The sequence below is a fragment of the Podarcis liolepis genome (genome assembly GCF_965112155.1).
Source record: "Podarcis liolepis genome assembly, chromosome: 3".
Classification (NCBI taxonomy): Eukaryota; Metazoa; Chordata; class Lepidosauria; order Squamata; family Lacertidae; genus Podarcis; species Podarcis liolepis.
Genome location: NC_139557.1, coordinates 5576903 through 5592891, shown reverse-complemented (window position 1 = coordinate 5592891; position 15989 = coordinate 5576903). Strand labels below are relative to the sequence as shown.

The 15989-nt window shown below is 45.6% G+C and overlaps 1 protein-coding gene across 4 annotated transcripts; it reads right to left on the bottom strand.

The window, feature by feature from the left end:
• Positions 1 to 251: 251 nt before the first annotated feature.
• Positions 252 to 15969, bottom strand: NHLRC3 (NHL repeat containing 3). 4 transcript variants are annotated; one of them, XM_083495302.1, is made up of 8 exons: positions 15691 to 15726; positions 12054 to 12161; positions 11447 to 11593; positions 8684 to 8834; positions 7854 to 8054; positions 6196 to 6287; positions 4635 to 4747; positions 252 to 1276 (listed from the first exon to the last, which is right to left on the bottom strand). In XM_083495302.1, the coding sequence occupies exons 2-8, from the start codon at positions 12159 to 12161 to the stop codon at positions 1048 to 1050; spliced, it is 1041 nt and encodes a 346-aa protein (XP_083351428.1). In that variant the 5' UTR covers positions 15691 to 15726; the 3' UTR covers positions 252 to 1047. The 4 variants fall into 4 exon arrangements, with proteins under 4 accessions (XP_083351428.1, XP_083351427.1, XP_083351426.1 ...); XM_083495301.1 differs by lacking the exons at positions 12054 to 12161; positions 15691 to 15726 and adding an exon at positions 15770 to 15969; XM_083495300.1 differs by lacking the exons at positions 12054 to 12161; positions 15691 to 15726 and adding an exon at positions 15758 to 15916.
• Between the last annotated feature and the right edge of the window lie 20 nt (positions 15970 to 15989).

Sequence of the window (15989 nt, the reverse complement as noted above, 5' to 3'; positions counted from 1 at the left end):
AAAAGGGGGGGAAAGGAAACAAGGTGGTGCAGTCAAATCTCTGTTCTCCAGTTGGTATATGCATTCACATAAGCTTTTGAGGAATAGTCTTTAGGTGGGACACCAAAGAATTTGAATAGAGGATGAAGCAGCCCTTAAAACGCAGAGGGGCCTCTTCAAATGTTTACAGCACCAGTCTGAACTGGGTGCTTTACAAATAATAAAAAACAATTCCAGGAAAATGGAAGAAAGGTATTTTTAGATTCTGCAAATTTCGTAAGTAATAGTAATAATAAATTTTTATTTATACCCCACCCTCCCCGGCCAAACCGGGCTCACACAACAAAGCATACATGCAAAAGTGGGAATGTAAAGAATACCCCAAACAGTAAAAGTAGTCACAACATGACAGTTTGCTTTAGGAGTAAACAAACTTGAATTTCTTGGTCATTCACAAAGCTTCAGAAGTCCCAAGAGAGTTTTAAAAGATACCACTCTGGTGGAAAGCTATTTGAGGCTCCCTAGAGAAAAGCATTGCTAAAAGACCTTGCATTTTCAAACTTGGAGGAGACATTTCCAGAGATAAGCATAGCCAAGACTGTTTTGCAGCACAGTCATCTTATAGGATCTTCCCATACAGACCAGACCAGCCTCTTCTTCCTCCATTCACAGGAAAGCAGCAATCAGGCTCCTTAGCTGAGATAATCTGCTACAAATAAACGGAAATTTCTGACTCCATGAAGAAGTAATTTTTTCCCAATTATGGAATGACTCATGGAAGCTGCATTAAACTAGTATTTCTAGCAGTTTGTGTGGCGGTAAATTTACTCTTGTATGATTTAAAATTAGCAGTGCTGATGACACTGACTTAAAAAACAAACAAGTCTATAAAAACCAGCTAACACAAAAATTGCCACCACTTAAAATCCCTGAGATAGGCACAAAAAGTGAAACAAATGTGCACTTCAAATGAACAAAGTTAATCCAAAAGTTCTTGTGTTACACAGCCGACAGCAATCCAACAGAGGAAATATTCTGGAAGTCCCTTGTGCCGTGTGAAAGATGCTGTCAGTATAAAGGCACGTACTTCTGTACTTGCTGGGCTCCAATTTCTGCTACATAAATTGCTCCAGTTTTCTTGCTGACATCCACAAGATGGGGCTTAACTTCGCTTGCAAGCTGAATTGTGTCCATCACAACACAGTCCTCAATTGATCCTACCGGTGGGGCAGCCAAGATTGACACCCTGTCAATATTTATATGTGCGACGATCATATACCTTTGATCTGGAGTTAATCTACAGGAGGAAGGGAGGGAGGGAGAGAGAGAGAGAGAGAAGGGGAGAGAGAGACTATTTAAAGAGAATCCTTTAAATCCTATTTAAAATCCTGCAGTATGAATATAATGCACTTTTGCTCACATTTTGGGGGGGGTGTTACCTTCTGTTTGCACATCCCTCATGTCACCTGAAAAGTTGATCTGGGGGTCTCCTGATAATCTCAAATTCATCCTACTGGTGTCATCTGGAGGATTTTGTGACCCTTCTGAGCCAGTTTTTGGCCAGGGAAACAGGGTTCAGACAGAACGGGAAACTAGTTTGTGAAGTGCACCAGCATATTTTATTCTTTGAAACCTATTAAGACTTATTTTTTAAAAAAGGGGGGGATGTCATAATCCCACCCTCCATGAATGGCAGCCCCTTCCACTCATCAGGTTCTTTGGCACTAAACTCAAATCTCAACATTCTTAGTTAACAACAAAAAATGTTTTTGCACAACCTGCAAAATTATACTTTTACACAAGAGACTAAGAAGGTAAAGGGACCCCTGACCATTAGGTCCAGTCGTGACCGACTCTGGGGTTGCGGCGCTCATCTCGCTTTATTGGCCGTGTAAGCCAGCGTACAGCTTCCGGGTCATGTGGCCAGCATGACTAAGCCGCTTCTGGCGAACCAGAGCAGCGCACGGAAACACCGTTTACCTTCCCGCCGGAGCAGTACCTATTTATCTACTTGCGCTTTGACGTGCTTTCAAACTGCTGGGTTGGCAGGAGCAGGGACTGAGCAACGGGAGCTCACCCCGTCGTGGGGATTCAAACTGCCGACCTTCCAATCGGCAAGCCCAAGGCTCAGTGGTTTAACCCACAGTGCCACCCACATCCCACACAAGAGACTAGATGGGCACAATCCACCATTAACCAGAATTCATTAGGCCCACAGTCATTTCTATGAACACATATCCCAATGAATGAAAGGAAAAGACCACACTTATGTGAGAGCCTCATTCCTATATTTCCAAAGCAGCATGGAATTACCCCATGGGGAAGCAGCTTCCACACAGCTGTGAGTGCAAGTGAACAGAACCAATATTATACTTGTGTGGGGTAAAATTCTAACGGCTGCAGACCGTTCAGATATGGTGGAAATGCCCGATGAGAAGGATCTAAAGGTGCCCTTCTTTTCACGGAAGGAGTCCTTCAGTTCGCAGAAAGGCCTTTGAGCAAGTGGGGAGGAGATTCCTTTTCTCATAAGCCTTAATCAATCAATGGCCCTTTAAACTGCGTGGGGCATTGTTTTTGTTCGTTACTATGGTATGTATTTTGTGGTTTTTATATTGTATTTTGTGGTTTTTATATGGTATGTATTTTTGTGGTTTTAAACTGCTCAGTGATCCTTGGATGAAGGGTGGTACAGAAATTTAATAAATGATAATAATGATTTTTCACGTATTCCTCATCTTGCACGTAGCTACCCCCCTGCACAAATGCCAGCACCCACTCCTCTGCAGAGTAGATTTCCAAGGGGTACTGTGAAAATCACTTTTCCTCTTCTATTTGCAGATGCCAGGAGCTTCTTCTTCTTGAGCAGAATTCCACTTACAGAATTGCTGGATCTGATCCAAACAGAAGTCAGGCACCCATTAGAAAGCCTAATTTAAGGCTTTGGCAGCCAAATCAAGCTTTTGCATGCCATAACCCTTCCGATAATAAAAGGGCCGCAAAAAAGGCAACATCTACCATCTGTCTAGCATCTGATATTCGTGCAAAGTTATGGAAATACAACATGCAAAATTATTTGGATGGATGCACTAATGAGCCACCTCTCGTTTTTCGAGCCAGATGGATACATTGAGGAAAGCCAGTGTAAAAGTTATATGGCACCACCAAACATACTGGCATTTTCATCTCAGTGTTAGGAAGAGATATATCTCCAGTGAACACAGTAGCTCAAACACTGGTACACCCACAGTGCCACGTAAAATGGCTCTAACACTGGCACTGGAGCTCTTCATCACTGTAATGGGAATTGGGGGTTGCTCGTGCGTAAGTTGCCGCCACTCTCGGTGAGGTTGCCTGGATAAACCTTTCCCTGGCTGGACAGTCCTGATTCCGCGTCTGTCTCAGTCACTGGCAGAATCCGTCAGTGGGCGTTTCCTGAACTTCTTCCAACATAAAAGTTCCTTGACGGATAGTCTCCGCCTACCCTCCCTGCGCGGAAGTCTTCTGCGCAGGGTGGGTGTGGGCAGTGTCAGGAAAAAGCACCAATGCAAAAGCCAGCTGCAGGTGGCTGGAATGCAAAACAGGATGTTGTGGTTTGCAACTGTACTAGTGGAGAAAGGGGGCAGTCCTTTCTCTGCTCTGAGCACCGGATGTTAGCTCAGAGTGTCATCTGACCTGTACTGGAAGTGCAGGGGTGGAGTTGTGACTCTTCTGCTGGAGACTGGAGGGTACAGACACGCATTCTCTGTACTGCTGAACGACAGGAATAAAACATGTAAATAGGACTCCTGTCTGTCTTTCTTCCCCTCCCTGGGGGAATGCAGGGAGGGAGAGAAGGAGGAGGGTGTGTTCTCCTCACGTCTGAGGAGAATCGCCGATTTATGACCTTGCCTGCCGGGAGACGCAGACGGAAGGTCAGCAAGGATCCCAGCCGAATGCCTGGGAGTGAGGCCAGTCACCCGTGACCTCGGCTGGAATCCTGACATCTGGTAGCAGACCCGGTGGTTATGATTCATCGTAAATCTGCATGAGAGGTGGATGGATCGTTGCAATCCTCTGCACCAAGGAAGATAAGCGTCTGAGTGAAGCCAGAGGCTCAACAGATGGCTGGTGGAAAGAGGAGGTGTTTTTCCACGCAACGGAAACCTCAAGGTATGCTGAATTTCGGGCTGGATAAACCTTTCCCTGGCTGGACAGTCCTGATTCCGCGTCTGTCTCAGTCACTGGCAGAATCCGTCAGTGGGCGTTTCCTGAACTTCTTCCAACATAAAAGTTCCTTGACGGATAGTCTCCGCCTAGCCTCCCTGCGCGGAAGTCTTCTGCGCAGGGTGGGTGTGGGCAGTGGAGGACCAATGCTCTCCCCGCTGGTCTCTGGCGAAGAGTCCTGGAGCCATCCCTCCGAAGCCCGCTTCTGCCCGCCTTTCTCCCTGGTGTAACGCTGATTTCCTTCCCCGGTCACTGAGTCCCCTCTTTTCCTGCTGGGACCTTCTCCGGCATCGCTCGGGAGCCCTTCCTCCACTCCTGACTGCGATGGCAGTTCCCTGACAATCACCTTACAAACAAAAGCGTTCTCCAGAATCAACATGAGCCCTGCTCAGTTGAAAAGTCTCCCCTTCCACCCACCGCCCAGATTTGCATGCAAACTACAGATACTATACCTGACGGAAGAAGGACCATCTTGTGTAAAGCAGCTATTCCAACAGCCCAACCATTCCCCTGTGGTTTTCTGAAAAGCCTGGATTCTCCAGTTGGCTCTGTCAGCAACCCATACCTACCGAAAATACAAAATCTGTTCATAGCCATTTTTAAACACTACCTCAGCGATCCTGCATATGCTCTATGATGTTCAATATCACATGATTTACATGTTGCCATACTGAGCAGGCTGGTATAGGATCTCGCCAACATTACTGAACTCTCTTTAGGGAAGAATCCATACCTGCAGCAAAGCATGTGCTCTTTAATCCTAGCTTCCTGCTAAACATACTTATATGTCGCGGCTTTTGATTGTGGTTGGAAGAAGAACAGCAAACCACTAATGTGGGTCTGCAGGTAATATTAAGCCAAGCCTCCTGGTTTTTTTCTCCCAGAGGCAGGCAGAGCTTGTTCATAGTAAGCCAACGTTTGTTTCAGATTATTATTTGTTTCTAAGTTTAGAAAACAAAGGAAAATCATAGACGTGTTTTCCTTCTACATGAAAAATGTAAGTTTTTCAGTTAAGATGTTGGTCCAGTACATCTCTACAGTACTAACATGGAATCAAGGAAAATGCAGAGAATACTTCACAAAACAGTGCCCTAAAATTCATACCTGGAATTATTTCGATTAATGTCTGCAGGAGACTTTAAGGTATAATTAGAAAAATCTTAATAATTATTCATAAAGGAAACAGCTTATAAGAAGTAAATAAGGATGCCAGAAACAGGATAAAGGAAGTCTTTTATTTGTTTGTATTGTTGTATATTATGCTTGTTGTTTGTTATGCTTGTGTCTGATGGGGGTGGATTTCTGTGTTGGGGGGTTTGTGTTATGTTGTAAAAAAAAAATCCAATAAAAATTTATTTTTAAAAAATATACTAACATGGAATCACTCGTTTCTTGGTTTAATTAAAACTTGTTGATGAAAAATAGCATGGAATGTTTCATTCACAGGCAAGGAAGGGGCGGGGGAGAGAAACATGCCATAAAAGATTGGAGAAAGCCCCAAAACTTTAAAGCACCAGTCCTCAACACTTCCTTGAAAGCTGCAAGTAAATTAAAGGTAAAGGTAAAGGGACCCCTGACCATTAGGTCTAGTCGTGGCCGACTCTGGGGTTGTGGCGCTCATCTTGCTTTACTAGCCGAGGGAGCCGGCGTACAGCTTCTGGGTCATGTGGCCAGCATGACTAAGTCACTTCTGGCGAACCAGAGCAGCGAACGGAAGCGCCGTTTACCTTCCCGCCGGAGTGGTACCTATTTATCTACTTGCACTTGGACGTGCTTTCGAACTGCTAGGTTGGCAGGAGCAGGGACCGAGCGATGGGAGCTCACCCCGTTGTGGGTATTCGAACCACCGACCTTCTGATCGGCAAGTCCTAGGTTCTGTGGTTTAACCCACAATGCCATCCGCATCCCTACGCAAGTAAATTACTGGAAGTTTAAATTCAAGTGAGAAAATTTCAAGCCCTGGTCATGATGGCTATTTATAAAACTATATTACAGCGATCACGGCTACTTTACCCGTCCGACAGCATCCACCGTTACACTGTGTGGGATATTGAACTGTGCAGTGCCAGAACCATTTTCTCCATGCAGCCACAGAGTCTTAAAGTCTGCAGGTAGAAAGGAAGCACCATATATTGCTGTGCATTTTATAATAAAATATCTGTATTACATCATAATAAATAAATAAATAAATAAATAAATAAATTTTTATTTATACCATGCCCTACCCGGTTTAAAAACCGGGCTCAGGGCAGCTAACAGCAAATATAAAACATTGATTAAAATGCAACTTAAAAAACAGCATAAAACAGCACAGAATACAGCATAAAATGCAGCATCAATATCAATAAAATTCAAAAATTCAGGGGTCATTTTTGGAAAAAAAAATACCCCAGTCAATAGACATCGAATGATCACCAGGGCTAACTGGCCAAGTTGGTCCTACTAGGGCCAGCAAGGAGGTATGTGGATAAGAATTTAAATGTGGGGTCCCAGAAAGGGTTTCTTCATAGAAGAGGCAAGGGAAAAGGGAATAGAGGATCAGGCTAATTCAAATTGAAGGCCAGGCGGAATAGCTCTGTCTTACAGGCCCTGCGGAAGGAGATCAAGTCTTGCAGGGCCCTCGTCTCGTGGGACACAGAGCATTCCGCCAGGTTGGAGCCGTCCCTGATAAAGCCCTAGCCCTGGTGCAGGATAGTCTGGCTTCCTTAGGGTCCTCTGCGGGACATACCAGTAGAGACGGTCCCATAAGTACAAGGGTCCTAGGCCGCATAGGGCTTTAAAGGTCAGCTGACAGCTTTCTAATTCTTTAGTGATTTCAAAAACAGGGTAACTTTCTGTCCTCTTCCTAAAAACAGAGTGGGGGAACATATTATAAATACTGTAAAACTAAAAACTATCCAGTAAGGATTTGGGCCTTCTCCTACATTTAATAAACAAAAACAAAAAAACACATTTCCTTCTATCATAGTCTGACTGTGGAAGTTCTACCGAAATTTCAAATGCTGCAATTAACAGAGCCCTTAAAGAGTAAACCCATATGGGAGAGACAAAAGACCTCAAGAAATACAGAAATGATAGTCACATAAATGAGGAGAACGCAGCAAAAACAAAAACAAACCACTAGCGCAGGCACTGGGAAATTCCCCACCCCCTGGAGGCTATTTTGACACGTGGGTGGAGACACCTACTTGTCTAGTATGTCATTATGAAACCAGCTCACAATTTCAAACAGGCTGCCTAGCTGGCTGGCACTGACGGCAGGACTTGCTTGGCCCATTTGCAGGCATTGTACCTGCAAAAAGACATTTTGCCTCTGCATACTAGCTCTGCAGGCCCACAGAGGAAAATATGTCAATTTGCAGGTGTGGTTTGGATCCAAACCACACTTGCAAATGGACTTCAAAGGGACTTGCTATTCAGAAGCCCCACTTGCCAAGGAACAACTGGGAGAGCATTTTAAACTCCCAATTGTTCCTTGGCACCTGTGTCTTTTATGTGCCGCACATCTGACATCACATGTGATGGCAGGTGGGGAGAGCTTGTGGAAAATGGGCTGGGGGGGCCAAACAAGCTGGGGCTGATTAGGCCTGGTGGCTGGAGGTTCCCTATTGCTGTACATCAAAGCAATTCTGAATGTTGCATGTATAGGCCATTCACATCCATTCACTTACCTGGCGTCAATTTGACCAAGCGGTTGTTCAGTCCTCCATCACCATCTACAATATAGATGTCCCCGCTTTCTTCCACAAAAATCTCTGCTGGCTGGTCAAACTGCAAGGGATTTGTACCAGAACCTGCTCTACCTGCAGTACCTATGACTTGAAGAAGTTCACCTGAAGGACTATACTGTTTAATTGTGTGTCCATATTCACCTATATGAAGAAGGAAATAGACATTTTTCAGTAAGATCACATTTTCTCTGTGAACACCATAATTTTAAAAGGAGTGAGATTGTGAAGAATTGGGCAAAAACTGGATGGGGCATTAACTGGATTTACTGCTCTCCAAGTGTGGAACCTCTGTGCTGTGTGAACCGCCCTTGGTCTTCCACCATGAACCTGTTCTTGTTCCTCAGCCTACTGAAACGCCCAGGAAGAAACATCTACCTCCCTTTTTAATCACCTGAACTTGCACAGATGCAGAATTGTATCTTTTAGGATGATGGCCTGGTGGTACTGAGCGCTTTGTGTGGGCTGTACTGTAGTTAAATTGAACACTCAGTTGGATATCAGGCCCAAGAACATACAAGAGCAAGCTGCTGAAGGAATGAACTGCAAGGAGAGGCACATGAATGGTCTGGTTATTTCAATCTGTCTCGCTTCACCTTTGTGTCTTAGAATGGACTGCTGTGTTATTTTTTCATGTTTTATATCTTGAGACAGCATGGAGACAAGTTCTTTTGTGGAAAGGCAGCCTCTAAAATTTACGTCTAACGTCAAACATCACAAGCACACTGTTTTGTTTCACTCTGATGTTATTTAGTAATAATCATTCCACATACCAGTTCCAACATCTGTGATCCACACTGAACTTGTATTGGGTGTGTTCTGCACAAAGATACCATGAGGCATTTCAATGGAAGCATTCCATGCTTGTAAGAAATAGCCATCCTCAGTATAAACTACAACCTTAGGCACATTTTCATCACCTCTCTGTAAAAGTGTATAAAGATAACAGAGAACCAATCAGATCTTGCAGAATGAAATTCCAGAATTTTTTCATTACGTTTCCTTATTGCATATACATACATATGCATATACATATATTCTCACAAATCTTATTAGCTCCGCCAAGTATTGTTATGTCTGGTTCACATGCAAGGAAAAAGCTGATCAGTGGCTTCCTTTCACTGAATCTTAATGCAGAGGTACAAAAGGATAGTGGATTTTTGTCCTCAGCATAAACAGTGGTACCTCGGGTCAAGTACTTAATTTGTTCCGGAGGTCCGTTCTTAACCTGAAACTGTTCTTAACGTGAAGCACCACTTTAGCTAATGGGGCCTCCTGCTGCTGCCACACCACCGGAGAATGATTTCTGTTCTCATCCTGAAGGAAAGTTCTTAACCCAAGGTACTATTTCTGAGTTAGTGGAGTCTGTAACCTGAAGCGTATGTAACCCGAGGTACCACTGTACTGCAACCAAACAGCTGCCTTTAGCCCCCTCTCAACTGTCACCTAGTAAAAGGCGTTAGTCCATCAGGCTATGTGAATTGCCTCCATCCCAAAGATCATTCTAAGAACTGTAGGAAATGATGCACGATGATTTCCCTCCTCTCCCTCCCCATCTCTTTTTCCTTGTGTGCCATGTATTGTAGATTATAAGCCTAAAGATCATTGTAAAGCCACTCTGATAGCCTTTTTGACTAAAGAATGGAGTAAAAGTGTTTAACCTAGATGGTCATGGCATAACACAAAAGTGGACAGAGTACAATCACAGTGAAGCTATCCCCATAATCGTACTTCCATACAAGAAAAGGCATAACCTGTTGAAATTCTGCCAGGAAAATAAGACACAAGAAAAGTGCATTAAAGACAAGGGAAAAGAGAAGTTCTTTAGGACCCTATTGCCTGCCCATCGAACAACTCACTCATCAGTTGCAGTTCTGACTTCACTTATTGGCTAAAACCACTGACAGGCAGGAGGAGCCAGGCTTGATTATTTCACAGAAATCACTTAGACAGTTATCTTCCCATTTTGCTTCAGAGTTTTCTTTTTAAGAGGGCAAGAAACTTACTTTTTAAAAATGAAAGCTCAGAGTCTGGGGCCCCTCCCTGGGGGCACCAATGAAGGCTTTTGCCGGCTCATCGGGTTGGCAATCCCTGATCTAAGGTACTGTTGAGGAAAAAATGCTGCGAGGTTTTTTTTTTGGTGTGTGTTTTTTTAAGAAAGCAAAGAGACAGGATATGCAGGCTAGAAGAGCAGGTTTCTAGGAAGATCAGGGATACAAGAGATCAAGCAGAGTCTGGGTGTGAGAAACTGAACAAAGAACTGGCAGAAAGGCAGAGGGAAGGGTCTGACAGAATGCAGCCACCTTATGGAATAGAACTAATGTGCAGCAGATAGGCAGGGCAAGTATAGAGGAACTGTGGCACATTTAAAAGCCTTTCTTGATTTTGCAGCCAGATCTACAGAAAAAGAAAAGCTGAACTCTCAGCCTCTGAATCCATTTAGAGCAACCAAGCTTTGCGAAACATAATGCCATGAGAATAAAAGCACAATTTCTAGTACAAAGACACTGCCCAGCATTTCCTACACTGGAAAAGAAAATGGTCATTAATGGAGATATCCTAGTGACTTGCTGATGTAATCTACTTAAAATAATTGTGGCTTTCTTCACTGGCACTGTTATAATGAACAATCTTAAGGTAAAGGGGCCCCTGACCATTAGGTCCAGTCGTGACCGACTCTGGGGTTGCGGCGCTCATCTCGCTTTATTGGCCGAGGGAGCCAGCGTACAGCTTCTGGGTCATGTGGCCAGCATGACTAAGCCACTTCTGGCGAACCAGAGCAACACACGGAAACGCCGTTTACCTTCCCACTGGAGCGGTACCTATTTATCTACTTGCACTTTTTCTGCTTTCTAACTGCTAGGTGGGCAGGAGCAGGGACCGAGCAACGGGAGCTCATCCCGTTGCAGGGATTCGAACCCCCAACCTTCTGATCAGCAAGTCCTAGGCTCTGTGGTTTAACCCACAGCGCCACCCGCGTCCCTTTAATGAACAATCTTAGTCAACCATAAAGACTGAAAAGTGGAGTGTAAAGGGGAAATGTTGGAAAGGGAATAACAATTGGCTCCCTATTCTAGCATTAGTCTTCTAAGCTCCGGAGTAAACATAATATGAATGTTAAAATAGCATGCCAAGTTATGGAACTTTTTGAAGAAAAGATTGTATTTTATAGCGAAAGAAGCAACAGCATTCATTTACTCCTTTAGGTAGCTCTTGCCACTACACTTTTTTTGGGGAGGCATTTTTTTTTCAGTATGGAAAAAGTTCACCCACACTGGAAAAAAGTCATGTGAATGTTTGCTCCTCACAAAGCTCTCCTCAACACCGGAAAGCATGTCTGCTTCCTTACAGATCCACATGCATTCAGCAAGGAAAAATATAAAGAGAAATGTGAAGTTTTCTGACACTGAAGGATGAGCCTCCACCCAGTATTCTGTGCAAGAGTTCCTAGTCTGGTTGCTGTAAAAACAGGAACTGCTAACAATCGAAGCTACACACTGGACAACTCTGCTGGTCAGAAGACTGTCTTTTCTTACCTGTCCCACATATACTAATCCATTGACGTCATCCACAGCAACACAAAACGTCTGACCAGCAAAAGGAATCAAAGGCCAGTTTACATCAAGCTTGTAGAGTGGCTTCTCTCTTCTCCAGAGAGGGAAGAAAGTCAACTCACTTAACACCTTAAAAATAAATGGCAAAAAAAATACTGTTAAATGAGCCATCTCCAGAGAGCAGTATTTAACATTTATCCATCACATTTTTTATCTCATCCTTGTTCTAAGCACTGCGTGCCAGAGGTTTTCCCATTTTTGCTCTCATTGCAACCCTGTGAGGTACGCTAGGCTGACAAGCAGCGATCAGAGGCACCATGTCTCTGAGCATCAGCCCCTGGAGAGTGAGACTGCCCTCATGTCTTGCTTGTAGACTTTTCACAGGCCTATGGTTGGCCACTGTGGGAAATAGGATGGACTAAACAGGGCACTTGCGTTCTTTGGAGCATGGATAATCACGTCCAGGCTACTGTGGTTAGGAGTGGGTTGCAGCTGGCAAACCAGTCAAGCTGGTGAAATGTGCTTCAACCTACAGAAACCATTTAGGCCTCCAAAGGTGAGCTCAGAAGTAAAACTCCAAACTGCAAACCTCATTGCCATGCATCAACAGAACCTCCATCTTGCCTGGATTGATCTTCTGTTTACTGGCCCTTACCCACTCCATTATGGATTCCAGATATTGGTTCCATAGCTTCATCTAGATTTAATGAAGAAGAGAAGCAGAACTGGTCATCACCAATGTACTGATGATGACGACACCACATTCCAGATCCCTAGATAATTTCATTTACAGGTTTTGCGTAGATGGCAATGCTCCCTTGGCCTCAAAAGGGAAGGAGAAGTTTCAGGAATGGGGAAGTGATAAAATACATATTTTTCCTTCCCCCTACATCCAGCCCTCCTCTGACATACCATACTGCATTAGAGGGCTGCCAGTCCAAAACATGAATATTTTAACAGCTAAGCTGTCAGGGACTTGAGTAGGTCAAACCCCTCTCTTCACCCTACCCTCCATTTTCCTTTCTATTTTTGTTTGTTTTCAACCAGCACTCCAAATTCCACCCTTCAACTGTTCTTAGCCATACAAACCTAGTGGCTGAGGTGTGATACAGTAAACAATTTCTGTTCCTTTTTCTCAGTTCAACTGCCATAAGCAGCTTTCTATACCTCCAGAAAACTCACCGGTTCTTGTTAGGCCCTTTTAGAGCTTTTTCTTTTTTTAAAAGCCCTTAGTTTTGTTTTTATTTACAAATTCAGAAAGTGCAAGTTTGTTTTGGTAGCCTCATGGCCCTTCCAAACCAACAGTCCATTCTAACAGTGCAGTTCTCATGTAACGTGGGGGGGGGGATAATATAAATACTAATATGTATCCTGAAGTATTACGTTCCACAGATTGATCATTTAACAGCCAACTAAAAACACATTTTTTCAGTAATACGGACTACTGTATAGTCTGCAGGGCCAGCCCACCCATGAGGCAAGGTGAGGTGACTCCCTTAGGTGGCAGGATCCACAGGGGCAACAGATCCCAATGTAGATCTTTATGCCCCGCCCCTTGTTCCTGATGTAAATCTTCACTCACCCCTTGTTCCCTAGTGCGGACTGAGATGCCCTTTTTGTGGTTCATCTCAGGGCCGGTTCAGACAGAACAAATATCCTCCAAACATGGCTTGGTTTCCCATGGACTTGGATAATAATAATAATAATAATAATAATAATAATAATAATTTATTATTATTTATACCCCGCCCATCTGGCTGAGTTCCCCCAGCCACTCAGGGCGGCTTCGAATCACGTGTTAAAAACAATACAGCATTAAATATTAAGAACTTCCCTAAACAGGGCTGCCTTCAGATGTCTTTTAAAGAGAAGATAGCTGCTTATTTCCTTCACATCTGAAGGGAGGGCGTTCCACAGGGCGGGTGCCACTACCGAGAAGGCCCTCTGTCTGGTTCCCTGTGACCTCCCTTCTTGCAGGGAGGGAACCACCATAAGGCCCTCAGCGCTGGATCTCAGTGTCTGGGCTGAACGATGGGGGTGGAAACACTCCTTCAGGTCTACTGGGCCATTTATGGCTTTAAAGGTCAGCACCAACACTTTGAATTGTGCTCGAAAACGTACTGGGAGCCAATGCATGTCTCTCAGGACCAGTGTTATGTGGTCTCGGCAGCCACTCCCAGTCACCAGTCTAGCTGCCGCATTCTGGATTAATTGCAGTTTCCAGGTCACCTTCAAAGGTAGCCCCACAGAGTGCATTGCAGTAGTCCAAGCGGGAGAATACCAGAGCATGCACCACTCTGGCGAGACAGTCTGTGGGCAGGTAGGGTCTCAGCCTGCGTACCAGGTGGAGCTGGGTAGACAGCCGCCCTGGACACAGAATTAACCTGCGCCTCCATGGACAGCTGTGATAAGATCCCACACCCCAAATGCTTTTCATCCAAGCTGCCTCCCCATTAAAGAAATCGTACTCGATTAGGTCACAGGGTTTCCCAAAGTTGGGTCTCCAGCTGTTTTTGGACTACCATTCCCATCATCCCTGAGCACTGGTCTTGCTAGCTAGCTTCCTTGTTAGCTTCCTTCCTTCCTTCCTCCTGGGCCGTGTTCAGAAAGTGCTGGTGGGGGATGAGTGTTCAGACCCCTGGGCTCTCACTTGTGGGGTGCCTCAGGGTTCCTTCCTCTCGCCCATGCTTTTTAACATCTATATGAAGCCACTGGGAGAGATCATCAGGGGGTTTGGGCTGGGTGTCCATCAATATGCAGATGATACCCAGCTCTACCTCTCTTTCAAATCAGAACCAGTGAAGGCGGTGAAGGACCTGTGTAAGTGCCTGGAGGCGGTTGGAGGATGGATGGTGGCTAATGGATTGAGGTTGAATCCTGACAAGACAGAAGTACTGTTTTGGGGGGACAGGGGGAGGGCTGGTGTGGAGGACTCCCTGGTCCTGAATGGGGTGACTGTGCCCTTGAAGGATCAGGTGTGCAGCCTGGGAGTCATTTTGGACTCACAGCTGTCCATGGAGGCGCAGGTCAATTCTGTGTCCAGGGCAGCTGTTTACCAGCTCCATCTGGTACGCAGGCTGAGACCCTACCTGCCCACAGACTGTCTCCCCAGAGTGGTGCATGCTCTAGTTATCTCTTGCTTGGACTACTGCAATGCGCTCTACGTGGGGCTACCTTTGAAGGTGACCCGAAAACTACAACTAATCCAGAATGCGGCAGCTAGACTGGTGACGGGGGGCGGCCGCCGAGACCACATAACACCGGTTTTAAAAGACATACGTTTCCGAGCACAATTCAAAGTGTTGGTGCTGACTTTTAAAGCCCTAAACGGCCTCAGTCCTGTATACCTGAAGGAGCGTCTCCACTCCCATCGTTCTTCCTGGACACTGAGGTCCAGTGCCAAGGGCCTTCTGGCGGTTCCCTCATTGCGAGCCGCAAAGCTACAGGGAACCAGGCAGAGGGCCTTCTCGGTAGTGGCACCCGCCCTGTGGAACGCCCTCCCACCAGATGTCAAAGAGAAGAACAACTACAGTGGTGCCTCGCAAGACGAAATTAATCCGTTCTGCGAGTCTCTTCATCTAGCGGTTTTTTCGTCTTGCGAAGCAACCCTATTAGCGGCTTAGCGCTATTAGCAGTTTAGCGGCTATTAAAGGCTTAGCGGCTAAAAGGATATTAGCGGCTTAGCGGCTTAGAAAAAGGGGGGGCGAAAAAAAATCGGAACACTCGCAAGACGTTTTCGTCTTGCAAAGCAAGCCCATAGGGAAAATCGTCTTGCGAAGCAGCTCAAAAACGGAAAACCCTTTCGTCTAGCAGGTTTTCCGTCTTGCGAGGCATTCGTCTTGCGGGGCACCGCTGTACCAGACTTTTAGAAGACATCTGAAGGCAGCCCTGTTTAGGGAAGCTTTTAATGTTTAACAGACCACTGTATTTTAATATTCGGTTGGAAGCCACCCAGGGTGGCTGGGGGAACCCAGCCAGATGGGCGGGGTACAAATATTAAATAATAATAATAATAATAATAATAATAATAATAATAATAATAATTAGTATTAGTATTATAGCTAGGGATGATGGGAGCTGTAGTCCAAAACAACAACAGCTAGAGACCCACGTTTGAGAAACCTTGGATTAGTTCCTCACAGATGTGTGCATATTCACACAGCACATGGCTGTGAAGGGAAGGCCCCCCCCCCGACCCTGGGCGTCGCTCCCTCAGCCTGGCCCACCTCACAGGGCTGTTGTGCCCCAAGGGACCCTGCTAAGCGCGGGAGCGGAGGGCGGTCCGTTCTGTACCTGCCAACCCACCTGCACCTCAGACCCCGCCGTGTACAGGCTGATCAGCAGCACGAGCGAGGCGGCCCCTCCGAGGCCCGCCAAAAGGCGGCAGAGCCGTGGATAGCGGCGGGCGGCCATCGAGGAGGAGCCTCCGCGGGCGCGAGCCGAGCCGCCGCCCCCCGCCACGAGAGCGAGCGAGGGAGGCGCGCACGTTCGGGACGGAGCAAAGCTTCTTGGGAGGTGGAGTCCC

Bases quoted from the DNA above. Each gene is read 5' to 3' on its own strand.
- NHLRC3 (XM_083495300.1), bottom strand. From the start codon at position 15,877: ATGGCCGCCCGCCGCTATCCACGGCTCTGCCGCCTTTTGGCGGGCCTC. The intron at 8,835-11,446 runs GTAAGAAAAGAC...ACACTTTTACAG, and splicing joins GATTAGTATATGTGGGACAG to AGAGGTGATGAAAATGTGCC. The intron at 4,748-6,195 runs GTAAAGTAGCCG...TATTTTCGGTAG, and splicing joins CGGTGGATGCTGTCGGACGG to GTATGGGTTGCTGACAGAGC.